We start from the raw sequence: 27,636 nt of genomic DNA, 5'->3' as shown, positions 1-27,636 counted from the left end.
CCACGGGAGGCACAGAAGGCGTTGATGAAGGAGGTAAGGGAAGGAGTGAGTCATTGTGCAATTAATAACACTTAAAAGATGTGTCTGGGATCAATGCCATGTCTGTTGCCAGCCTCGCTGGCCTCTGCTGTCATTCTGATGTCACTTAGCTACTGGACACTAAAAATAAAAACCCAAAAGGCAAAAACTGTGTGAGGGACGCTGAGGGATGATTGAGGTTTCAGTCTATGCTGAGACTAGACGATACATCTGAGCAAGGGAAGGATGTATTCAGAGATATATACATGTATGTATCATCTCCATCCATATATACACACACATATTTACACATACATACGTGTGTGTGTGTGTGTGTGTGTGTGTGTGTGTGTGTGTTACTTGTCTGTTTCATCACACACACACACACACACACACACACACACACCCACCCACACACACACACACACACACACCTGTGTTGTTGTTGGGGATGTTTGACCATGCATGTGTGCTTCCTGTGCACTGACAAACTCAAAACTTCGGTGAGGTTCGTGTTTGTGTGTGACCCAAGTTTTATTTCATAATCAGTTATTTTAACTGTAAATTAAGATCCACCTCAAAACTGTTAACAGACAGCTCTTTGTTCTGAAACAACAGTCTATGTTTCAGCTATTAATATCTGAGTCTGGACAGCCACTATGTGTAAAGCCACTTTCAGACAGACGACAGCACTGTGTGAAAAAACGCAGCCCTGTCATTCATTTTAATGAGGCCAATGCTGACGCTGAGGGCCCCAGCAAACAAGTTAAACCTCGTCAACCTTTTCTACGAAACAAGGCAACGGCAACCAGCAAGGTGCTGCATTTGCCAGTGTAATGTACGTGTAAGGAGGTCGATCGCTTTGTGACATGTTAGTTTTACAGTTTGACACTGACACTGTGAGAACTTTCCAAAGCAGTAAAATCCTCAAACTGCTCGACAGTGTTTTGGTGTCTTCAAACTCATGGATTAATGACTTAAACTGTGCTGGATTGTATTTCATTGTCTCGCCTGTGCCACCAACAACACGCTTCACCAATGCAGCCCCTTGTATGTTTTTAACGGGGGCCTGCTTTTGGGGCAGCTTAAGGGAAGCTTTAGGATCATGGAAAAAGATGCTCTCTTGCTCTTACCACAGTGTTGCTTTTTCCAACTACACTACTGGAAATGTTTAAGCATGTTTTTCTGTGGCATTAAAGGGCATTCTGAAAAATGAAGTTTAAATACAAATGAAGCAGAATCAGATGACCCGCCTTGCTTGAAAGTAGATACACTAAAAAAACTCACGTAATTTCAGGACACTTACTACGACAACTTGAAGGTAAGATACAGTATTGAGTCTCACTCCATGGATAACACAGGCAGTGGAGATGAAAATAGAGGAAGCTCTAAAATTGTGAATTTCTTTCATTTTCTCATATTTATTTCCTGGTCCAAACGCTCGGTTTAGAACAGTTGTGAACTGTGCTGTCACAGACAGAAAAAGGTGTGAACATGTAAAACTGCTGGACGGCTGCGCTACACACGGCAGTGCCTTTGTGCAACTGACGGGTCATTAGCCTAATCGACTGATGAGAAAACAGCAGCGTGCTCACCTCTGTGTGCTGTTGAAAAATGCAAGGGCTGATAAGGGGGAATACCTGTGTGTGTGTTGAGAAATGTTAATACACACACACACTAATAGAAAATCTTCTTTCAGCCTGGTATCAGGACTTGTGTGAGAAAAGTCTGAATAAACTACGGTAATTTTAACTGTTATCTGATGTTTAATGTAATTCCGGATATTTAGCTCAGTACATCACATGCGTACGGCGCTCATGCTGCATATCGATTTGAGAAACTGTTATAATTTCCTGCACTTTTAGATGATCTCAAGATTACTTGTGGCCAGACAGGGAATAATCAGCAAGCTGGTAGCTGAACAAAACAGAAAGTGAACTGTGAATAGGGGGCGGTTTTAATCTAATATACAGGACCACAAAGGCACAGTAAGGTTGCAATAAAGCAGGAGCCTGGCCAGTCTGAGAAATATTATAACACGAGAGAAACGAGAGAGAGACAGAGAGAGAGAGAGAGAGAGAGAGAGAGAGAGACGGACTGGCATGGCTCTAAAGTTCAGAGCTATAAATTTGAATCCTGTGTCTTGTTTCTAAAGGTCTCCCAATGAATAAATACTAGGCAGGTCACATTTACAGCCCAAATGCTATGAGCTGTGTGTTTGTGCGTGCTGAGTGACCACTACAAGCCAACACGTGCGTGTGACCGCATGTGTCTGTAAAAGTGCAGTCGAGGCTAAAACCATGTCCACCTCTGAAATGTGTGTGTGTGTGTGTTCTCTCGCACCCTCACTCACACATAAATCTGTGCCTGTCTGTAGATATGCATGCAGTTTAGTGTGTGCGTGTGTGTGTGTGTGTGTGTCTCTATGGCCATCCTCTCCCACTTTGTCAGCTGTTGAGCTCTGTAACTGGCATGGTGGGAATCCTCTGCATGTGTGTGTGTTTGTGTCTCTGCCTGATGGAGGGGGTCATCCCAAACGTTCCTGTGTTAGTTAGCACTTACGGGTGGTCATGCCGTGGATATCACATCCAATATTTGCTGCATTTTAAGATCCATTCTGTCATCTCCCGGCACACGCAATGAAGGCATTCGGTACGCAACAGCAAATAAGTAAAACAAAGTCAAGCATCCTCATTTTAACATTTTGAATAGAAATCTCTGATCCTATTTTAGGCCGTGTCACTTATTCCTGGATTCTTGCTTCCGTGCCGTCACATATACCTTTACCTTTGGTTCCCACTCTTTTGTTGCCTCTGTCCCAACGTGTTTGACATGCATTGCTGTCATTAAATACAGAATAAGGCATTAAATACAGAATAAGGACAAGCAAATCAGCCCATTCTGTTTTACTTGTGTTTTAGGAATTGGGGTTGTAACACTGTATACATCTGGCCCGAGGATATTTAGAAGAAATGGGAGTTGTATTGTTAGAGCATTGCTTCACTCTGACACTGATGGTTTGAGCCTGACTATTCTGAGCTAAAGGTCAGCTCAGGACATGCTCATATGCTATAAAACATAACAAATCATATTGTTTTTAACACACAAGATCTCTAAACACCTCTATAAAGACGAACGTGATGTTGAATGAGACTGTCTTGACAGCATGGGGATCAATACAACAAATGAATGACTCAAAGAAGGGAGGGGGCAGGAAAAAAAATCAATGAAGAGCACAATAAACATAACTATAGCTTTTTGAAACTAGCCCGGCAGGAGAAATTGATGGTTGTATGGGCGTTTGTAAACACTGGATATTTATTACACCTGCAAAAGGATGTGTGCTCACTCTGTTTGTGTGTGTGTGTGTGTGTGTGTGTGTGTGTGTGTGTGTGTGTGTGTGTGTGTGTACAACACTCATTCATTGATTGATCTGCTTGTCAGTCAGTGCAGCAGGAGCTTTTGTTATGCAGTCATTTGTAAAATGATTGATAACAGAACGCGTGGGAGGAGAGACGATGGAGAGGGGAGAGCGGGTGAGGCAGGCCAGGGTCCTCCAGTTAAAAAATAAAGTACAATACACCAAAAAAGAAAATAAGAAGTATAAGAGCATACCAAGACCATACAGAGACAAGTCGGACAGGCGGACATTAGACCAGCAAGTGACAGGAACGACACGAATAGACGAGACGGAGGAGGAAGGAGGGAAGGAAGGAGGAAAGGGACGGAGGGAGGAAAGGAGGCAGGCAAAGTTTGGGGGAAAAGGGGGGGTGAGGGATGCAGATGCTCCTCTACATATACTAACCTTCAGGTCCCTGTGCACTATGTCATGTTGGTGAATGTGATGGACACTTTCTAGAATCTGATGGATACAGTGACTGTGAAGACAAAACAGAGAGAGGAGGGATGGTGGTGGTTGAAAGGAAGGATGGAGATGGATGGGTGGGTGATGGGGATGTACAAAGAGGGATGAAGGTGGAGAAATGGAAGGGAGGAATGTGAAGGAAAAGGAAGAGGATGTCGGGGGAAAAGAGTGACAGGCAGGGCCGACGTGGGACGGATAAGACAAATTTAAACATGAGAAAATTGCAGGTTAGATTAGAGGAGGCCAAGTGACAGAGATGTCAGTTGAAATGAGGAGGAGGACAGACAATAGGTGGAAGACAAGAGAGAGGTAGAGGAGAGGGAGGTTGATGCAGGTTGATGTTGGAAGAGGAGGGACCGGTGGGTGAATGTGGGTGGAGGAGACAAAAAGGGTTTGTTTTGTTTTTTTAAACGTAATGAGAGACAAGAGCAGCCACAGCAGAACAACCTGCCAGACAATAACCACAACACCACTGACACAGGAGAGAGGAGAGGAGAGGAGAGGAGAGGAGAGGAGAGGAGAGGAGAGGAGAGGAGAGGAGAGCAGAGGAGAGGAGAGGAGGGAAACAAAAAAAAAGAAAGGTGACAGATTGTGAAAGAAGGGATGGGAAGCTTTTGAAGAGCAAAGAGATAATAATACGAGAAATAGAAGACTTGTGTATAGGATGAAACTGAATCATAGAAGACTGGTGGGCTGGTGCCAGGCTATTTTTCCATCACTAAAAGGAAAACATCACTGTGAGAGAGACATGTACCTACTACACTCTACTGCGTGTGTGTGTGTTTGTGCGTCTACACTTAAATGTGTGCGTGTATGTAGGCTTGGCGCAACAAGAGAGTGTAATGTGCAGAATATGTGACTAATAGCAGACGCAGAGAGACAGGCAGCCTGCAGGATCCACACCCACACAGTGTCTACTGAGTGGGAGGACTGAGAGAGAGAATGAGAGAGACACATGTGCATGCTCTCTCACTCACTCACTCACTCACTCACTCACTCACTCACTCACTCACTCACTCACTCACACCAACACACACACAGTTGTGTTTCCATCATTTTTGGGGACATTACATAGACTTACATTCATTTCCTGGAGACTTACCCCAACCCTATCCATAAGCACTACTCGCCTAATCCTAACCCTTACTTCAACCTTAACCTAAACCTAAACTTACTACAACCTTAACCCCAGTCGTCATCCTTAAATTGAATGATTTACATTACGGGGACTTGTGTTTTGTCCCCATAAGGAAGGTGGGCCGCCACAATGTGGAGGACAGATGGCCACAAACACCTCTATCAGTCACATCTTCATCTTAAACCTGGAGCTGAGTTTCATATGTTTTGTAACAGAAACCTAAGGTCAGCTGTCACTTCTGATGTGTCAGTACGCTGTGAAACACATGCGATCAGACACAACATCACTAATCATTGCAAAATACACTGAACCTACCACAGAGTTTAGTGAAACAACGCTTTTCAGTCTGGTGTTCAGTTACTCTTTAATCCTAGATTCAAGCAGTGACGGTTCAGAAACAAGGCAGCGCACTTAAGAGTCTTTCCCTGCATCTAAGGCGGGTGGTCCCTGAAGGAGACTGACAGCAGGCCCCTAGTCTATTCACTCCAGAGAGAAGTGAACATGGGAGAAGTGAGCACAGATGATGGCTGATTCTTCCTCCCCTTATTCACTGAAGTAAATACTGGACCCATCTTTCACAAGCCACATATCTCACAAACATTCAGAGAAAATTAACTTTGTCTGAAATGCCTCCATCTGAGCAACACTCTCAGGAGATTTGGAGCAAGTTTATTAAGCTAGCAGATAAAAACAAGCAGCAAAATAAGGTGCAAACAGTGAATTCATCCACAGTGTCTTTAAGATTGATGGATAACGTAAGGCCCCAAGATTTGCTAGTCTGGTACATGTTTTCATCGTACATGGGTCTCACAGTTATCAGCATTCATCATAAGTGACACATTTCTGCTTCATTTCTTCAATCAAGTCACCTTCTTGTGCGACTGTTTACACTGACTTTTTCCTTTTCTCTAAAAAGAAAGTAATGAGAAACCTGACTGTGTGCATGCACGGACACATGGCATGACCTCTCCATGACCCACAGTCTATGGAATTAACAGAGGTGAGCATCTCCATCCCACTCCTTTGTTTGTCCATTTCTACGTGCCTCTAGCATCTCACTGTCCAAAATCATTATGTCATACCAAAGGACTGGTCTGTTGATGAACTCCTGGTGGGGCAAAGTGGGAAAAAAAAAAGCGCAGCCTTCGTCACACTTGCCAAAAAATGTGACTTGCTCAGCACTTTGAGGAACAATGTCCCACTGTGCTCTGCAGGGAAGTGCAGAGATACACGAGGAAAATCAAACTCAGAGCCAGTCTATGTCAAGAGAGGACACCTCCTCTCCCACTCACACGCATCTACGCTTTCACTATTAATATACCTGCAAAACAGAATCAGAATGGGAAAAAGTCCTGTTTTCAGTGCTGTGTAACGACAGAAATAAATGTGAGGGTGTGAAAACAATCTTGCAAAATACTTCACGGTGGAAACTCAAGCATTAACTACCCGTGACGGCATTTAGAACATAAAGACTCAGATATTTTCATCAGGGATTAGTGGACAAAACGAACGCAGAGTGAATTTGCCTTCATTGATCAAGAGGACAGTTGGATAAGATGTTCTGCGTTTGCTGAAAACAAATGTAGGAAATGATTCGATAACACGTTCACCAAAACAACTTCAGAAATCAACAATGCTGCGTTTCTGAAACTTTGCTTTCGAGTCTGCTCCCCAGTGAGGAAAAAAGTCCTTGATTTGGCTTTAAGTGTAATTTACTCCCAAGCTCTACTCATAATGGCCTCCATCTAATCAAACACCACTGAGGAGGAACTCAGATAGACTTGACAGGGGCGACAAGGTGTGATGCAGCACAGTTTGAGGTCTGTGTGAGTTCGTAAGTGTGTGAGTGTGAGAGACTAATTATCGTAGCTAATTAAAAGTCCCACTTCTTGCTGGTCTCCAAGGGTGTGTATGAGTGTGTGTGTGCGTGCCTGCGTGAGTGTATGTGTGTGTGTGTGTGTGTGTGTGTGTGTGTGTGTGTGTGTGTGTGAGATACAGAGAGAGAGAGAGGGACACTGGCCTGGATGAGTGACATTCAGAAGGGAGGGAAAAGGAAAGTGTGTGTGTCTTATTTTATGTATGTATGTATGTGTGTGTGTGTGTGTGTGTGTGTGTGTGTGTGTGCGCACGCAGGAGCACTGTAAGGGTTACATGATGGGTGGGGAAGACTAAGAGGTTTGGATAGTAAGTTATTAGTGCCGTAGCATATGGTAGGCAGCCTACACACACACACATGCATACACTATAACACTCTGACTCTCAGAATTGGAAAAAAACAACAAAAAAAAAATCAGATCTGCGGATGTCAACGGTTTATAGGTTAATTTGCATACACACAGTGTGATGCACGCTGGTACAAGGCCATCACCCACTTGGTGCGCCGTATGACTGAGACCCAGAGGCTGCCAATCAGAGCGGCAGAAGGCGAGGGATTCAGAGACTCAGTGTGGCACCTTGAGCCCGAGTGCATTATGTCATCGAGAGCTACTGGTTTGGTTGAATTTGAATGAACTGTGTGTTTAATAAATCTACTGCTTCTGTATGTGGAGTCTGGTTAAACAAAAAGGATCTGATGCTTTAACAAAGAGGTCTATCTCTGTAGGGATCCTCCACAAAATTTTGTCAGACACTAAAAGTAACAATCAAAGGCTGTCAGCGGGAGGAACATCGACGGTGCACAAACTTCTGGAGGGATTACAGTGCAGCCCCTTTCGCGCCTCCTGGCTGCAGCACTCTCACTCAATACTGGACCAATTTCAGAAATTGCTGTCCTCATTAGTCACTTGCACTTAAAACATCAAAAACCAGGGTCTGCAAACACAAACAAAATCTGACTGGACTTTAACCAATCTGTTCAGGACACGACCTTCTGGGAGATGCGGTCCAGCGTGCTCCTCAGCGCAGAATTAATCGGTTAGTTAGAGGTTAAAAACTCTCAAGCTATCAAAGGCAAAATTAAGCAAAACTGACATCCCTGTTGTGAAACATTCCTACACTTACCAAACACAGACAACAAAACCAGTAACAAGCTGGATACAGTTAACAGTCCATCAAGCATGCATGTCTTGTGCATCGTTTCAGCTTTTGTTTGCTTGAAAAAATGACTGGACCAACGCCAAAACAGAAGCTCATCGGCATCAGGCTTAAGGAGAAATCTGCTGGCAGTTGCTGGAGACTGCTAAACATGCAGTTTTGTTCGCCTTAGTGAACAGGAGACGAACAGGCATAAATCCCACATAATTAGCAAGGTGAAATCCTTTACCTCAGGCACAGTTTTTGTGGCTTTGTAGAAGCTTTGTAAAAATTCCACAAACGGATACAGAACTGTGGAGGACTGATGGCGGGGCTACAGTTTGGAATAAGACAGATGAGTCCGGTGGAAATGCCACCAGTGCCTAAAGACACCGAACCAGTGTGATATAACAGAGCTACAACTGATATTTTGCCACTGTTTTGTCTATTAATTACAATGACCACACACGATCACACACACACACACACACAGCCGCTCTCTCTCATCTGTGTGTGTGTAAACGTGTCTACTTCTACTATGCTGTCAGATGTTGAGATCTCAGTCTATATTGACGATATATTTATATATTTGTTGACAGTCTGAGCCATCAAAGCAGAAATTTAGTGACTGACAGTCAGATTTCTATATGATACATTTCTCCCTGTTCGCCTCAGACATGCTGTCACCACTACTTAATGCATCAAAGGGGGATTTTCTAGTCATATTGTACATATTTTGACATTTAAAAACTAAGGCACTCACGATGTTATTAAAGGAGTTGCATTAGGCTAAAGCTCTGTTTGAGAAGGGTTTTCACACACTGCGCAATCACATTTCCATTGTTTTTTTTTTTTTTTACCTCATGATACAAAGACAGTTTAGCATTTGTCTTCACAAAATTTGTCAGTAGGTGAAAAATCAACAAAAGCTCAGAGCTGTAAATGCACATGAAAAAGCAAAAAGACGTTTAAGCTTGCCGGTAGCTGCAAATGGTTTTCGAAGGTATGTATGTATACTTATGTTGGCATCATAGAGAGCAAATGACAGACTAATGTGGGATTTGACCTTTTCACTGTGAGTGACACGTGGGCCCCTTCGCCACCCGCCGCCGCCGCTGCCGCTGCCGCTGCCATGGCTCGCAGGAGCGGCTGTCATCAAATCAAACCAATATTTTGCTGAACGCTGTTAAAACTGGATTAAAAACATAACTCAAGAGCGACTGCAGAGCTATAATGAAACCATAACGTATAACCAATCCGTCCTGTGAGCTAATCAGGCAACCGGTGTGAAAAAAAACAAAACAAGGATGTCTTTAAGAAACAGGCCACATGAGGCTTGATTTAATTGGTGATGGAGCTTCTTGCACTGAGCTGAGCTGTGAGCCAAAGCTTGCCACTCTTGCCCTCAATGGAGATGTTTTTGGACTACTTGTTGCACACAATTAAATAGTAGTCACCAAAATTGTTTTTCTATAAAGTGCTCATTCAGATAGCAAAAACACAACAACTCTGATCTTCATGCGACTCTACATTAATGAAAACATAATGATGAATATTATATTCCATTTCTGCCTGTAGATCCCCCCAAATCCTACACACTGGACCTTTAAGGAAAATAAAAATCCTTCTTTCATCTCTCCTGTTGGATGGCGGATATTTAAGACTTGAAGCACCATCAGTTAATGGAACAAACTGGTTGTAAAGCCAAGATAGTTAGATAACACTTAGCTCAAATTACAGGAGTTCACTGTTCTCAAGCGACAAGTCAAACAGTTTTGGAGCAGAGACTAAGGCTAAAGACAAGCATTAAGTGAGCAATACTGGTGCGAAAAAACATCAGACCGTTCAGTTTCACTTTTAATGTTGCTGAATGGACGAACACCCACATCACAACTGTCACTTTCAAGTATCTCTCTCACTCTTCTCTCAGCCTATTGTCTGTCCACCCCCCCTTACTCCATTTCCTCTTCCGCCATTGGTTAAAGTGAACTGTGTGTGTGTGTGTGTGTGTGTGTGTGTGTGGGTGAGTCAGCACGAGTGGTGGGAGTGAGATATAAAACAACATGGGTGGTGGTGGGGGGACAAAGAGAAAGTAAAGAAGAAAATGAAGAAAAGAAAAGAAATAGAGAAGGTGAGACTGTCCACACGCACACAAACACTACAGGTTTTGTTCTGCTGACATACTTGTTTTTATCTCCCCTGATGTTTGAGTAATGAAAAGAACAGGAGAGGAATGAAGGGGGCAACAGGACAGTATTGGGGTGAATCCTGGACCGTCTGCACCAGTCAAGTCTAAGTGGATGCCATTTAAAGGACGCATACTTAAGGTGTGATCAACAATAGTTTGTTGTTGATCATTACAAATATCAGTGGCCTTCTACTGTGTGGGACAGAAAATGCAGTTTTTATTATTATTAGCAAGATAATCGTCATGTCCTGGGGCTCAGAGTTCCCTGTGTCATGGTTTAATCGCTGTTTTAAGATTATTTTTCTGTCACAAGATACATAGAAGATGCTTCTTGCTGCCATGTTAAACACTTTGCAGTCACCAATCAATCACTATTTATTACAAAGAGAGCTCTGCTGGTAGCTCAGTGTTGACTACAAGATATTAAATGTAAGATGCAATCATAAAAAAATCTGTGTTGCACTTTGAAATGAAACTAGGCACTGACTCGCAGGCTCCCATTCAATGTCAGTTTTACTTAAAGTGGGCACTGTGCAGTCTAAAACAGACTCTGCAACAACATCCACCCCCACAACTGAAAACCTGGAAAGCTGGTTTAAAAAAGAACTGATTGAAAACTGATATCGGTTAAACCCTGGACATAAAGTCTGCTCCTGTGTCAGTGTGAGAGGTGTGTGGCGCTGATGTAAAGGATAAACCAAAAGACAGAAGAGGAGTAGTGAAAACGAAGGAGGAGGAATAGAGGAAAAGAAAAAATACACCAAAGAAAATAGGAGGTGAAGTTAGAAGTTAAGAGAAAGAAAGGGAAACAGCTAGCAGGCGAGAAGAGAAACAGAAACAAGAGGGCAGCAAAAACAAACAAGGAATAAAAAACAAAGTCAAGAGAAAAAAGACCAAAGAATAAGAAAAGACACAGAGAAGGGATCAGGGGAAAAGAAAAGACAGAGCGGAGAAGAAGAGGGTAAAGAGCAAAGTGAGGAGGAGAAGAAGAGGAGCAGAAGAGTGGAAGGAAAGCAGAGACACGAGAGAAGAGGAAGAACTACAGAACACCAGACGAGAGAAAACGAGAGAAGACGAGAGAACACAGGGACCATTTAAGGACGAGGAGAAGCCCTTTCACACACACAGGAGTGACAGCTGCGCTCCTACCTGGCGTCGGCCTCGCTGTAATACTCTCTGGCTACGATGTCCTCAAACAGTTCACCTCCGGTCACCCTGCACACGCGCAAACACACACACACACACACACACACACACACACACACATTAAAACTGTGATGCTTTGTTTGGAAGGAGGTGTGTGTGCATGTATGTGTGTGTGTGTGTGTGTAGATTCCTGCTCCATTGCTTGTTTCCTATGGCAGCCCCCCCCCCCCCATCCCTCAATCCCTGCACCCCCTTCCCACACTGTTACCATGGTAACTAGAGGGAATTGCCAAAAGATGGATGTGGAGGGAGTGGGCGGTTGTGGTGGTGGTCGGGGGGGGAAGGGGGGGTAATATAACAGAGAGAGTTATGTAATTGCATATGTACGCAAAGGGTGGGGAAGGGGAGGAGGATGACTTACAGATCAAACAGGAGGTAGTGGAAGCCCTCCTCTGATATACTGTCATGAAGACGCACTGGAAGAGAAAGACAAACAGATTGAGAGGTCTGTTTCTCTGCACTTCAACCATGATTTTAGTGGTTGTCTTTAGTTTAGCTGAGAACTATAAACAATGTGTTGCTTGAAAATGCATTTCTGAATAACACTGCTGCATTTTAATGAGGAGAATTAAAAAAAAGAAAAGAGAGATTAAGACGGAGTGTGTGGGGGGTAGAAACCACAGGGAGTCATAATAATTGAGTGTACATCATATATATTTAGAGTACAGTGGGGGGTTCTGGCAATAAAGGGCTCTACTTCATCAACAGAGATGGATTGGACACTTGTGTATTACAGTAATGTGTGTTGCTACTACTATATATTTTTTAATCATCAGTAATAGATGGGTTGTCATTTGGACTGAGCTATAATAAATGGCTTTACATTTTCAGTTGTAGAAATGTATTTTGTCATTAGAAGTAATAGACGATATATGCAAAATCAAAATAACAGGCCTTCACTTTGAAGTAAGTGGTAATAGATGGGTTTCACTTTGAGAAACGTACTATCAGGAGGCGGCAAGAGGAGAAAAAATAGAAAGACACGTCCTCACCAATGTTGGGGTGTTTCAACAGGCGACAAATCCGAGCCTCTCGCTCCAGCTTCTGGTGATCTGAAGGCCAACGGAGACAGAAAGATAATGAGGAGTTATTCTTAAAATCCGACTGCAAATACTGGTGCACTGTCTCATTATGACCTGATATGGTAGCAGCCCGCTGGGGACAATCAGGTTAAAAGTGAAAATGTCAAAACACAGATGAGAGGTGTCATTTCAAAGTTTGATAAAACTCCGCTCTGTGTGAGAGACGGCACACGCACACTCTGATTAATGAAGCACAGGACGTGAATCCGCTCATCAGGCGTAAATACGACAAACACATTAGACGTGTTGTTTCTCCGGGTTTTGACAAGATCATCGGTGAAGTAAAGTATCTTCCCTGACCGGTCGATAGATTAACAATGGTCAAGTTAAAGATAAGACAGTCCATTAACTCATCATTGAAATGAGGGTTGGATGTTATGGTGGGGCAGAAATCAACCGATGGATGTTCAATACAACGTCCTGTTTAATTAATGCATGACAACCAACACCTTTAGAACCCGCCTGTGTACGGAAAATCCACCCAAACTGAACAGCTAGAGGCTGCAGAAAGGTTAAATTCATGATTGAAGTTTGAATTTGGCCAAAGTCCTCAGTGGACTGTCTTAAAGGGACGCCGTGGAGTCTACTTGTAAACACACTAAGTTATGTTTACATTCAACATGACAGACCAGAACGCATCGTGTGTGTCCTTGAGATCAAATAAACGCTCGTCTGTTCTTCTGAACATTTTGAAAACTGTGTTGTTTACGTCCATGCTTACCAGCACATAGTCTTATTGTTTGGCAGGATTTTGTATGGCTTCACCCGTGTGTGTGCGTATGACAAACAAAACAAAATAAAAAACAAAAAAATAAATAAATACAAATATTTTACACTACCAGAGGTCAGCTCCACAGGGGGCCATCAAAAGGCAGAAACCAGGAACAGTACAAAAAATACATGTCAAATATCTATATACACCAAAAACATATTGGATTAGTCATGCTAAAAATGGTTTATTTGAAATTTACTTCTTCTTGTTGACACACGAAGCGAAAATCCCTTCTTGAAAAAATACAGCAGATTATTTAAAACTCCAACCCAAGCAAGAAAATAAATAAAAACGGCATCCTGCTGCTAATATACGTCATATTGTGCTTCATCGCCCTGTTTTAACAGGAAACATAACAGGTTATGAAAGCAGCAGAATTATATAATTCCCTGTGAGTCACAATACAGGCTCCCAACTTATTGTCTGACACACACACTATGCATGAATGTATATTATGTATTACTGTGTGTGAACGTGTACACTTATAGAAGCGCTTAATAATGCTAGCATACCTGAATTCCATGGCTATTAAGCACGGAGTAATCTTAACCCAACACACACACACACACACACACAAGGGGTGGACCACCCTGTATGTGCAGGCATGCAGAGCACAGCAGAGAGCATAAACATGGAAATGCACGTGTTCTCCCCCACCCATGTCCACGCTGTGCGGCTTAAATACAACACGAACGCGCTGGTACCGTACACACGTGCAGTACACGCAGGCACACAAACGGACGGGCAAAATACGAGCGCACGCATTCACGCTGGCATTGAGGAGTGACAGTGAAGTGTAAGCCCAGTGATTAAAGTCTTAGAGGATGAGAGGAGCGAGGCGGAGAAAGGAGTGGAGGAGTGTTGAAGAGGGGACAGAGGAGGAGGAAGAGGAGGAGGAAGGAGGGAGAAAAAAAAAAAAAAAACAAGGGTGATTAGAATGCACAAAGCCTGGTTGCTGTCTTTCTGTTGAAAGAATCAGACATTGCCTATTGCTTCTGCTGTTGTTTCACCAAACCACCACCGCCTGCTTGCTGGTTCTGTTTGTGTCTCACTCTATTGATTTGTTCTTTAATTTTTCATTTTGGTTTTGGAGGAGACGATCGACACACTGGCTGTGTTTCTCTCAATGTACAGGACTGTTGTTCCTGTGTTAAAAATGTCATTGACATATCTCTCTGAAGTGTAGCAGTGTGTTCAGGGATACATTGAATAAGACATCCGTCAGTCAGTGGGGAAGACTTTCCATGAATTAACAAGGCTTCTCGAAGGATCACCTCTTCACGGCTTCCTCGCTGAGCACTGCCATGCTAAACTCACCACGACTGGCCTTTAAAAGTGACCAAGCGTCCACTCGTGTTCAACACTCCCGGATATGTTATCCATCATACTACAATGTCAAATGGTGGAAAACATGTCATAAGCACAAGCATCGCATTTCATTCTGTCGGTGGCATCTGCTGACATTACTCTGCAAGTACAGAATTGGCTCTGAGTAACTGCAACGGTTCATCTTAGCTTAGTCTACCAGATGGCCAGACTGAGCCTTTGTTATCTCTGAGGGCCTGCATGACTGAAGCCTTTTTTTCACATTAAACATCAATTTAAGGAAGACCTTTACTTTCTTATCAACATACTGAGCTTTAAAGTAAAAACACAGAAATCATACTGTTTCAATAATGCTGACACAGCGATATTCTGTTATTATTACGTATGGAAACTACTAACGGTGTATCTTTCTAGCTTTGCCTCAGCTTCAGATCATTTAGGACTGGAAAACCATGTGGGTCATAGAGACCTTGTCTCAGGATTTACAGCTGGAGATTGATTTAAGATGAGATGCACAGTCTCCTTTGTAACAAGGAAGGTCGCTAGTCAGGTCCTTTATCCCAGCTTTATCAGGCTGGATCAATGGGAGATAAACCTGCAGTCAGCACTGAGAATGACAGATGATCCTCCCATGGCAGACCACTCATACATGGTTTTATAATGGCTCCTCTTCCCATAAAGAAGGCATAAGTGCCCATACAGTCTGTGCTATGTGAGATAAACTGGGGATGATGGGCAGCATGGGGGTTTAGTTAGAGAGAGCAGCGTATGAATCGTCAAATTGGTATAAAAAATATATATATTTTCTTCTTTTTTTCGCAAATTGGATCAAACTCAACCTAAACCACCAGGGTGTGCTTACTGTAATTAGTTTATTGTCTGCAACGGTAGCCAAATGACAGCGGTAATGCAGGCTGCTTCAGAGCTCAATGAGTCAGTCAAACATTCATTTAGGCAGTCAGTCAAAGAGTTGGTCAGCCAATCCAGTGCTTCTGATGCAGCAGGGTAAATAAGAAATGAGAGGAGGCGGTGGGGAAAGGAAGGAGGAGGAGGAGGAGGACTGGTCCTGAGGGGAAGGACAGAGTACGCAGAGAAAAGAGGACAAGCAGGAAGAGATAGGTTGCAGAAGAACAGAGGCACAAAGCGCTCACTGAGTGAGACAGCCCAAGGACTGAGTTCACTGAAGTCTGTGGGAATCTATATGTTGGAGGAGCAAAGAGGAGAAGAGAGGAGAGGAAGAAATTTGGGTTAATCATCACCAGTGAGGGCTTAAGTCTCAAGAGGGGAGGAGATGTAAAAAGACAGCCACAAAGACAGCCAGATATAACCATTGTTCAGAACATTGGAGTTGGGAAATGTCGAGTATGAACTGCTGCACGGTGAGGGAGGTCAGGAGGCAGCCATGTTTAAGTCATGAGAGATGAACACTTCATTTCCTATACGAGGGACACAGTGTCATAATGCAGCCTCTAAATTTAAGTTAAAGTTTGACCCTTCAAGGGAAAATTTATATCGCAGTGGCAGGAAAATGTGACAGGATTCAGTAGACAAATGAATTCTCTGAGTCTCTGAAGGCATCATTGTGTACCATCCTTCAATTTAACCTAAAATATGCCAAAACAAAAGGCAGGTCATAAAACCTTCACATCATAAGAGTAAAATAGTGCTTGAACTCAAAGCAGACTGTGTATTAGTAGTAAATTTTGACTACTGACAAATCAGGTTTTACTTATGTGTGGAAGTACAGCTGAAGTGATTTGACTTTATAAAAAGGCTTGATACTGAGGTGACTACATCTGTCCTGGTTATTTGACATTGACACAAAGATGGCTGCCCAAACCAGGTCAGACCACTGCTACTGCATTGCAGGTGAATCTCAAACACCGCGCACACACACACACCTGTACATACACGCACAAGCACAACGACTCTCACGCATGATAGATTACAAGGATGTACAGCAACCTCTGGCAACCCCTGTCCAGAGATCACTGCCAAAAAACAAGCCCTGTGATTGGCTGGAGGCCTTGCCCAACAGACCTGTCCTACATTTTACTGTTGACATGTGTTGGATTGGTATGAACCGTTTTGTGACTGCCAGGGGGTAGGGTGGGGTGGGTGGGGTGGGGTGAGTGGAAGATATTACAAACAGAGGTAGAGGCCTGGTTGTGTGTGTGTGTGTGTGTGTGTGTGTGTGTGTCTTGGTAATGTAATATTATGTGCAATGTGTGCAATTATGTGCTTTTGAGTCAGGAAATCATTATAGCTTCAAGTATTTAGGCGACTATAAACAAGAAATCTTTCCTTCTTGTAGCTGTAATGGATTATTGATAGAGTTCACTGTGCAGCTGACTGAGTGCTGAGTTCTGCTATGGCTCTCTTGATATCCGTGTGTGTGTGTGTGTGTGCGTGCACGCATGTGTGTGTGTCAGAGAGAACGAGAGAGAGTCAGATGAGAGTCCCGTGCTAAAGGCATGTAGGCGTACAGGCGCATGGCCCTCAGCTGCCAAGTGCCTGGGGTGCCTTCTCTCGCATGACCCCTCCCTCCCCTTGGCTACCATCTCCATCTGCCGGTCATAAACAAGCGCTCCTCTTTAAGTTGCTGCAACCAGGGCTCTAAGCTCACTGACCTTACCTGCTGCCTGAGAGATATTACAACAGAACAACCTAAACCAAATCCCACTTCCAAAGTAGAGCAGCAAGTCAGCATGACTGCCATAAAACCTGGCTGTGGCAGCCCATGTCAGATAGGTCATGGAGCTATTAATAGGACCCAGAGTAGAGGTAGTATGCGGCAGCTCCGCCACCTCAAACACTGCTCTGCTGTTTCACAGAACATAGCTCATCCATTAGTAAGGAGCACAGCACAAGCCGCGTGCACCACTCAGTCAGGTCAGATCAGCCGTCCTATCAAATGCAGAAGCAGGGTGATTATGCTCTGCTTCAGAAACATGGAGGAAAGCTGCAAGCAGCTGCACTCCCCGATAAAGCAGCTCCAGTGAAATGTATAGGTCCAATGATAGTACAACCTATAGATGAATTATTTATTCTGTGTGTGTGTGTGTGTGTGTGTGTGTGTGTGTGTGTGTGTGTGTGTGTGTGCTGCTTAAGGTCTCATCAAGCCAATCACAGGGATTAACTGTTAGCCCCCTGCTAACAGCATCAGGATAATCTAGGATGGGTTTAATCTCATTAAACGTTGCTCACTTGCACTGACATATAACGAAAGCATGACAAGAGTGACAACACTGCTGCCAAGGATGATGGGATGCAGCTTTCAAATAATGTACATACACACACACATATATATATACGGTATATATACACACATATATATATAGTTCAATAGTGACAAAACAACCAATTGTACAAATACAATGACTCCACATTGTAATCTACAGTCATGGCTACCAGCTATCCTCTGGGTTAGCCGACTTTTTATGGTCTTAGTCACATCCAAATGTGGACTGATAAACAGATAGATATTGAGGAAACACGTTCAAACGTTGTGTTTCACGAGAACAATATCTTGACCTTGAAGTTTGCGCCTGCAGATTTGTTTAGCGAAGGAGAGTGGACCATTGGCCTTGGCGGATGTCGGCGCTCTCTGAGTACCCTTCTGTTTCTCTGTGGGTTCATCACTATGAACAGTTCCTTTCAGTGTCAAACTGTTTTCACACTGTCATTCACTACATTAAGGTTAAGATCAGCATCACGTTTTTGGTCATGGCTGAGTGAGAAATTAGAAACAGCTAAAAAATACCGGCCCCTTTATCAGATACACTCCACAAACTGCAATCTGTTGTTTCACTGCACGCAATTTTACAAGTGAAAGTGGCGATACTCTCTCGAAAGTCTGCTGCAGCTGGAAATAGTGTGTTGAAAGATAATGCCAAAAAAGCATTACAATATCAGCCGATTTATTAATTAACAATAACTGTTTCAGTCTCACACTCTGAGAGAGAGGAGCACACACTACTTCAGAGAGAATAAACGGAGACTTCCCTGTTTCACATCATATCATCTCAACATAAACGCTCATAAATGGTTCGGACACAGTGCTGATAGTTTGTCGACAGAAAAAGATGACCTGACAAATCATGCAGTCCTTATTAAGAACATTTTTCAACAGTCTGTGTTGATGCCCTCCGCTAATGCCTGTTAAAATGCCTGTTCCACCACATTTGTGTGTGTTCATGTGCGTGTGCGAAGGCACGGCAGCAGTCAAGTGTCAGTGTGGTGCAACCTGGCAGGGCCTCAGCGGTGGGGCTCCAGTTACGAGGCTGGAGGGGCAGCAGGAGATTTACACCGAGCAAGTGGTGGTGTGAAGAGCCACAGCGACCACGCCGCTGCCGGATTGGTCTTCATGGCCATGGCATTTAGCCTTGGCTTTGGCTTAAACCGTTCCTGGCTGCACAGCATGCGACAATTAAGGTGCTTAAAAGATCTTTTTTATTTAGTGTAACATTACTATGATTACATAGTAAAACATTATTACAGTACATTATTATATGGTAAAGCATTATATTACGTTTGAAGCATTTCGCTGACACTTTCGTCCAGAGCAATTTAAAATTAGTGTGGCAGGAGCTCAACTGCCTATCACCAAGTTTACAAGCAATTAATATTACAGAATTCAAAGCTAAGAGCCTTTTACGATGTTCTTCTCTCCATTAAGTGATCGTTTAATGGCAAAGTACCAGGAAAGACAACAATGAGCAGCTTAAAAGAAAGTGCAGTGACTCTACTGATTGACTTTCAGGGAGCAGCCCTCGTTTGTACGGCGTATCATCTCTATAATGTCAGAAATAATTGTGTGATGCCAATCGCAATTTCACAGAGCCTATTTTGACAACTTCAGAGTGCTTAGTTTGTCTGTCCAACAGTCCAAAACCAAAACATATCTGATATAACAGAAAACATGCTACCTCTCACAATTCATTTTTCACCTACCAGCCACAAGCTTGACTGGGAGGGCACACACTGCCAAGCACAATCCTTATGCTCTCTCCTCCAGTTCCACAGTCCCTGAGGTGGACCAGAGTCTTAGCCCCGCGTCATTCATGCGGCCCTCGATGCCTTGAGAGCCACTGAGTGCATGACACAGAATTAAAGCCACTGATTCCATCAATCAGAATGATCAGTGTGACTGTGAAACAGGGCCGTGTAAAAGCTGAGCCTGGTGTTCAGAGAAGCCCCTCACCCGGGGTCATCACTGCGCAACACCAGCTGCCTTTCTGCTGCGCTGCTGTCACTAGCGCCTGTATCTGTTCCGCTGTCCTTTTCTCATACACAGACCCCAATGTGATAAAATGTTGTCCTACGCAGCGCCATCTGAGAGGCTAATTGCTGTTAGATATCGCTTATGTAATTGTCTACACTGTAGGTGGGGGGGGGGGGGGTGACCACTGGGACAGAGAAACTATGAGCGAATTAGTCATTCTTGCATGGTTACACATTATGTTTTAGGAGGTGAAATAACAGTGAAATTCAGCGATGCTGTTTTTGGTTTACACACCACTCGGCACAGCACACACTGGTCTTGGCTCCAGTATATGTTGTGCTACGATGGAATGAGCAGCATCGCTGACGGAAAGTCCTGGAGTCTGGATGTGCTTACCTCTTGCAGATAACTTTTTGGTGTTGATTATTTTGGCGGCATACTCCTGTCCTGTGCACAGCTTAACACATCTGCGCACCACTGAAAAGGCTCCCCTGTAAGACACAGAAAAAGCATTTAGTAGACAACTCCAATATACACCAAAGCCAAACAGGTTGATGCCTGAAGCCCAGTTGATATTTCTGTGGTTATCTAATTGCATTATTCATGGTCTTTTAGTGGAAAGGCGTCAACAGCACACCTGCAACTTCTTGATTAATGACAGAGTGGTGGAGAGGAGAGGAGTGGCTCTTGTCTAACGGAGCGTTTGACTATGAGCATTTTCTGCACAGCAAGCATTTTCCAAGGCCCAGTGCAGAACGGACCTGATGTCACTTGCTCACATGTTAATGTAGCGAGCTACATTAAGAGTACAGCGCCAGGATGTGTCTGCTTAATAGGCTCCCGCGAGGACCCCCATAGGCAGTCAGCATATTCTAAATAACATGCACTCGTGCTAAAATGGGCTCTTAAACACGCACAAACCCTGCACTCGTGAGTTGTTACCTTGACACGTCATGATGTACTAACTCTTGCATCAGGCACAAAACTAAAGCACATCTTACATCTAAACTTCAGTACGTGTTCCCAAAGCCAGTGTTCACCCTCTCTGCAAAACATAACTCAAAATTCACAGAAAACTGTGACTGCAAATGCTGAATGTCTGGATGTATTTGGCCATAAAAAGCTGCCATTTCAACATAATGAATATCAGCAGCCTGAACTCAAAAAGATGAGCATCTCCCTTCAAAAACTGACAGTAAACACTTCCCCACTGTGTCGGGAACTGGCTTGCTAGCCTTGGCCAGCCTGGCCTGTTTACTTAGATCCGCCACTGTCGACAGCGAAAGGTTGACTGGTGCCACTGGTCTGCCTCCACACTGAGGCAGTGACAGACAACCAACAAGGTCAGGGTCAAAGGTGAAAGCTGTGAGACCAGCTGACCTGAGACTCAGATGAGCAGACACTGAGGGGAAATATCTCTGCAGAGACACAAAACCCAGCAGAATTCACAGCATACATCAAAACTGCTTCAGCACCTGATGAAAACAACAAGCTGAAGCAAATTTGAAATGCCCCGTCTCGGGGTTGAGACTGTGGTTGGTGGAGTGATCGTGCAAAAATAAGACCCAGAAGCAAGAAACTCAGTGACGCACAGTTGTGTTTAAGCACTGCATGGGCAACACCAGCCCACACACACACAAACAAGTGCATACGTTACTGACAACAAACTCCACAGCTGTGCCTGGAAAGTTCACACTCTGTGAGTTAAGTGTCTAAATATGCTTTAACGCATACAGTTCAGTAAGGTAAAGGGTCAGGACTCATTGCTTTTCAAAGTCTGGTTTGACACTCAGAAAGTGGACATGGAGAGTTTAAAAAGGACCTCACATTATTTTGGAAAAACACTGGTGCCTTCAGCGGTCAAGGATTTTGTAACCAGATCACTGCAGGCCTGTGGTGTGCTGTTACTGTCTCACAAGGCGCCTGTGATGAATTACGGACTGAAGGATTTGGAAATAAAGAAACTTAAAGAGACACGACAAAGCGCTTTTCATTGGCTTTGTTTGCTGTTAGCAGCTGTGTGACAAAAGGCCTGCGTCTCTGAAGTGCAAGAAGACAGCCATGCATTCGATTAATGAGGAAAATATGAAAAAATACATTTGTGATGTCACAGCACACCTAATCCCAAACTCAAAGAACAAATTCTCCGGCAAATATGGGAAATTACAGAAAAATGATTTAAAAAACATTAAAGTACGTGTAGTTACTTCAGGCTGATTACCACACAAATCAAACATGCTGCAGCGTTTGCAGTGAAGCATGATAGACGTGATTTGCAATTAAATGGGATAAACATACCGAAGCAAAGGCTCGATGCCTAAATGTCACAAGCCCTGCTAAGAAAGTGACACCATTAGAGAGTGAGCGAACAACAAGCAGCTCTCCTCAGATGTTGGATTAGTTTCACAAAGTTACAGAGAGCGATATCACGAGGATGCCGAGGCTGCGCACACCTGCGTCTTTCCTCCAGCTTTATGCATGAAGAAGAAGAAGAAGAAGAAGACTGGTCTGTGACAGATATTTTGCAGTGTGGGGCGTACAGATTAATCTCTCTCACACATAAGAGCTTCAAAGCCAGCGCCTCTGACTGGAGTGTGCTGTGCAGAAGCTAAGATTTATCTGCACACAGCAAGACCTACACATCTGATCAGCTGCATTCCTCATAATGTATTTTTTAATCAAGAGCCAGAACGATAGCACGAAGTCCCACAGGGCTCGGGATATATTGGAGTCAGACAGGCAAAACCTTCTCTGTTACTAATATTTATTACTTATGGGATGACATGAGCAGGGATGCAGTGTTGGAAATCAGTCTGATCCCTGTGTCTCATATAACAATCAGCTGGGCCCAATCTATTGTCCTGGGGGTTTTTCAAATATCTGGTTAAAGGAATACTCCACCCAAAAACATGTCTTCAGCATCGAACACTTCGAAAGGTGGCTTTGAAAATGCTGTAGCTAGCGCTCAACTGAGGACTGCAGCTGGAGCCACAATCCACTGCAGCACAGTGGATTCAGACGGTGACCCAGTTTCATGATAAAAGGAAATTCCACATAAACTTCTCAGTTAATTACAGCCTCGTTCTGTCGATCCTTATGTTCAGTATTTTCACCCAAACGCTAAACGCACAGCTTTGGTCTGTTGGTGGGGCAGTTAGCTGTTTGCTGCTCATAACCAATCAGGTTGATTACGACATGGCAAACCTGCACCAAGCTCACTACAGTTGTTGTCTTGCATCTAGTTACACTCAAAACTCGCAACGCCGGTGTCGAACTCGGTTGGAGTCCAGGCAAACCTCCCTCCACCGCAGTGTAGTTAAGAGGTCAAGCCTCAGATGATTCGCTCATAGACCTAAAGGAAAACACGAGCCGCAAAAGATACTGCACACGGGATCTGTGTCACTGCTTCACAACCAGGGTCGTGTATGTTAGATTTTATGAGGCACTGCGGGCAAAGTGCTTGGCTTGTCAATATAAAACTTATTATAGGATTAATATAGATTGCAATAAGCAGAAAAACCTTCAAAATCAGAGTCCAACCTTTAGTGCACAAAATCCACTAATGTATATGACACACACTGCTCACTGAGTTGAAAGTTTTTTTGTTTTTTTTTTTGGAGTGGTTGCAGTCGTCATCGCAGCGGCGGCTGGCTAAAATGGCACGGGGCCGATCAAGCTATCTATCAGTAAATAACAAGTGATTTGCATGATAATCAAACAACACCAGCGAGATGCATGACGCTCGGCAGCAGCAATGTAAACACTGACAGCCTGATGAGGAGTGACTTCTCTATTGTTCCCCTGAACCCTCCACCCAATCCAATGACAGAAGGACTACAATACAGGCACTCCAGCTACATCTGCAGCGCTCAGAAGAGACTTTGGTGACCTTACTGACCTTTACCTTCACTTTTACCTATCGTGAAATCACTATAATTATCCTGCACGCTGCGTGTGGGGGTCAAACATTACAGTTGAGTGGCGTTGCTGAACTGGTTTTGTCTATTTTCCCTCTCTTGTGGTGTTCGTATAGAACAGCTGAAAGTGATTTAGTGCATGGCGTTAGTTTGTTATGAACAGGGAGAGAGATTGAGTGAGTTTATCATGTTAAAGTTACCTTTGTGACATTTTTCTTTGGCACAACAGAAGAATCTTTAGTGGTATAATTAAACATGTTTGATGACAATGACAGTGGGGGAATATTTGTAGCGCCTTTAACATTACCACATATAGTTTTTGGCTAAGAGAAACTGTCTGTTCAGGTGAGTAGATGTACTCTAGCCGAGAAATGTAATGTGTGCATGTACAGCTGATGCAGCTTCATGAGCACAGAGGGATGGGTGTTGTTTGGTCTGGTGCAAGTGCACAGTCTCTTATCTGGTGTTATCTGCCGCCACAATGCTGCAAAAAAGGTCTCATAAGGCAGAGAGAGTTGTCCAAAACGTGCATGTCGAGATGGCATTAATGCAGAACTTTGAATCGATGCCATGTGGAGAAAAACAGGTCAAAGGCCAATGAGGTTTTCAAAAGGAAACCTAGAAAACGTCATTCTAACACCACAGGAATGCATTTGTTTGTTCAGATCTTTGTTTTGAAGCTTTGCAGATGACATGAATTAATTCTTCAAGAGGATATCTGCTCATGCCACTCAGAAACTGTCATGTGTGCAACCACGAAAGACTCCAGTGCACACGCACTGTTCGCACAGCTGAAGATCTATGAATCGCCGCTCTCTATAAACTTTTTATGAACTGAAATTGTTTGCTTTTCACCTGCGGTTCAAATGGTTGCACCACAAGACATTTCTGACGCCCCACGTTTCTCTGGATTTTTAACAAATGCACATCATAGAGACACACACCAAACGCAGTTTTTGTGAGGCTCTCGAAACAAACACGACAAAACACTGCCAGTAGAGATCTGCAAGACAGACACTGACTTACAGACAGAGAGAGAGAGCAGCGTATTTTGAGAGCTGCCGTCCCGAAAAAGCACGCGCCTAACACACACACATAGCACACACACACACTGCTGGCCTGCAGAGTCAGAGCTCAGCTCTGCTCTGGCTGAAAACCAGGTTTCCTACTTTACACCAACGAGCCCTCCGCGAGAAGCAGCCCAAACACATCAACACAGCCGGCACTCACTTGCCCAGCTCCTCGTACAGCTGATATTCGTCCGTGAATCGCGTACAGGTTGTCGTGGCCATGTCGCTCCCTTCTCTCGCGTCTTCTACTTTGACAGCTCCGTAAGAAAAAAAAAAATGCGATTGTTTTTGCGCTAAAGTTGCGTTTAAATACAGGTCCGCCCAGCAGGCTAGACGGCCGGAGGAGCGGTGAAATGCCTTGATAGAGGCGCCGAGTGTGGGAGGGTTTGATCGAGGCGAAGCGACCAGTGTGGCTGTTCTCTCTCTCTGCCTCTCTCCACTATCTGACAGCTACCGCGCTCCGCCGACACTCAGCCCAGCCACCTGACCACAGTCAAGCGACTTCCTGCGACGATTTCCACAATAAAACAAGGCTTCCATGTTAAAAGTGTTGACTCTTATCGTTTTAATAAAGCGTGTCGTTTTCATAAATGGTGATGGTATAACTGACATGGAGGTTTACAAATAGTTGTGTGTACACAAAATTCATTTTTTTCTTTCAGTTTTTCTATTACTCCTTACTTTAATAGAAAGTAAGCCACTGCTGCAGGTTAACTTGTAAGTTAACTAGCTGAACAGATTCAACTACAAAAGGCCATCTTCCATTTAACTAGCAAGCTAGCTACTTGTTTAAAGCCCCATGTCATTTAAAATTCATACTGACACTCCAGTCACAATGTATTGACCATGACATGGTGAAGTCCGGCTACAGCTGGTTAACCTCAAACAACAGTATCTCCCATCTGGTTTGGGAGTAGAAAGGTGTAGCTCGGACAGGCTACAACAGCTTGAAAGCTAGCTAACCAGCTAATCTATGCTAAGTGGTTAGCTGGTTACCAAGGCACAAAAAAAGTTAGGCTACATTTGAACAAAGTAATATTTACAAGTTTCATTTAAACCAACTGAATAAATGAGGCAATAAAATAAATACTATCAGCCTACTCTTCAGTCTTGTACACTTCAGTCATAAAGCTTTGCCAACATTTTCTTCTTTTCAAAAAAAGAGTACACCCTTTAAGACTGGCATTTTGTTTTATTGTTGTTATTCATTAACATTACAGATATTCATTTCTTTGTACATTAATGTATCATTAATGTAATGTGATCATTAATCATTATATATGTAACGTATAATGATTAATGATCACTGACTGGAGGTCATAGATTACCTGCCATTTTCAACCAAGAGCATGTTCGAAACTGCAAAATTGCACTTTTATTTTGAAGGCAAAAATCGCCAGTTTTCCGGTCTTGTGCTGATAAGACTGGCCACCTTGACAGCCCGCTTGCTTAGGTTGCGGCTCTACTGACAGGCGGCGTTGAAGCAGCGACTCTCTGCCGCCCTCTGGTGGACAAAGCGCATAAGGGCAAAGCGCGGCAACGTAATCGAACACACCTCTCGCCCGCACGTTGCGTATTTCCAAATAGGGGCAAATATGAGAGCGCTGATCGTGTCTTCAAAACGTGCCGCCATGTGTGTTGTAAATACATGTGTTTATCTGGATTCAAGCTGGACGATGTGATTTGTTTCACGGTTTGATCCATATAGCATTAATGAAGATCAGGGTTAACATTTATATTAAGCCTGAAATTAATTTTAGAAAGATATAATTCAGACATCTCAGCAACAGACTAGGAGTGTTAGACTATGGCGATAGCTCTGCAGCATAAAATAGTGAAATGTCGTTATAAATGTTAGAGATGCACACAGACATATATAGCAATACAATAGAAATGCTGCAGTTAGCATCAATTTCAAAGCATTTGGCTTTCACTGCACAATAAAAGCAGCTGCATTTTGTGCATGACAAAATTTCACGTGTAAGGTACACAGTGCAAAACTTCTGTTCTTTCTAAGTTCACTCAGTGCCACAGCAAAAATATAAAGAAATACTGATGACACATGTCCACATTCTGCTCTGCACCCCATCAACCTAAGACAACCGACCAAACTCAGTTAAAATGTGAGTATTAACAAAAAGATCCCTTAATTTTTTTGTCATGTATCTGCTCAAAATTTTCAATTTTATTCCTTAAATAACCCAGCATGTGTAATATGTGTGTGACTGCAGAATGTACGGCAGTATTACATCACCCATGACCTCACGGCCTTAAGGGATCTCTCGTCATTGATTTGATCTCTTCAAGTCATATTTGTATATTCTTCAAGACATTTTTTTTTTTAAAAAAAAAAGAAAAAGACAATATGGTTCTCTTTGCTTTAAGGTAAAGTGTCAAACCTGGAGAGCTCGCAGTTTAACTTCTGCTCTAACAGCCCACATCCTCTCAGTCAGTGTGATCCCACCAGAATATCACTGGGCAGCATCCAAAGTGCTCGAGGATACGAATCCAGCGAAGCAGGACGGCCTTCACACGGCCAATAACAAGTATGCAGACACACAGCGGCAGATAATTTGAATGCTCTGTGTTGGTCTTTTTCTTCACCAGCTGTGATGAAGCTGCGATGTGGTGCTGGAGAGAGGACAGCGTGTGATTACTGAGGCCTCACAGACAGCTGTAGAAACTGAAACTGAAAATAAAGGCTGTGTGATCAGGGTTTGGAAGAACTCAAGGAGGCGATGAGGGAAAACGAGATTGAGGGTTACAATGAACATTTCTTGCCAGAGATGGTTGGTTTGTTTTCAGTTGTTGTGGCTCT

General features: G+C 43.5%; 1 protein-coding gene across 2 annotated transcripts in view; it reads right to left on the bottom strand.

Annotated features, from left to right (window-relative positions):
• camk2b1 (calcium/calmodulin-dependent protein kinase (CaM kinase) II beta 1) overlaps positions 1–25,290 on the bottom strand; it is a 70,182-nt gene extending 44,892 nt beyond the window's left edge. For both annotated transcript variants that reach the window (XM_076730241.1, XM_076730240.1), the window contains exons 1-5: positions 24,979–25,290; positions 20,228–20,322; positions 12,420–12,479; positions 11,789–11,843; positions 11,371–11,436 (exon numbers count right to left, since the gene is read on the bottom strand). In XM_076730241.1, the coding sequence (XP_076586356.1) occupies positions 11,371–11,436; positions 11,789–11,843; positions 12,420–12,479; positions 20,228–20,322; positions 24,979–25,040 (338 nt within the window). In that variant the 5' untranslated portion in view covers positions 25,041–25,290. The remainder of the gene's footprint in view (positions 1–11,370; positions 11,437–11,788; positions 11,844–12,419; positions 12,480–20,227; positions 20,323–24,978) is intronic.
• Positions 25,291–27,636: the final 2,346 nt, after the last annotated feature.

The sequence above is a fragment of the Chaetodon auriga genome, chromosome 5 (genome assembly GCF_051107435.1).
Source record: "Chaetodon auriga isolate fChaAug3 chromosome 5, fChaAug3.hap1, whole genome shotgun sequence".
Lineage (NCBI taxonomy): Eukaryota > Metazoa > Chordata > Actinopteri > Chaetodontiformes > Chaetodontidae > Chaetodon > Chaetodon auriga.
Note: the sequence above shows the minus strand (reverse complement) of the source record. Positions and strands in the feature narration are given on the sequence as shown.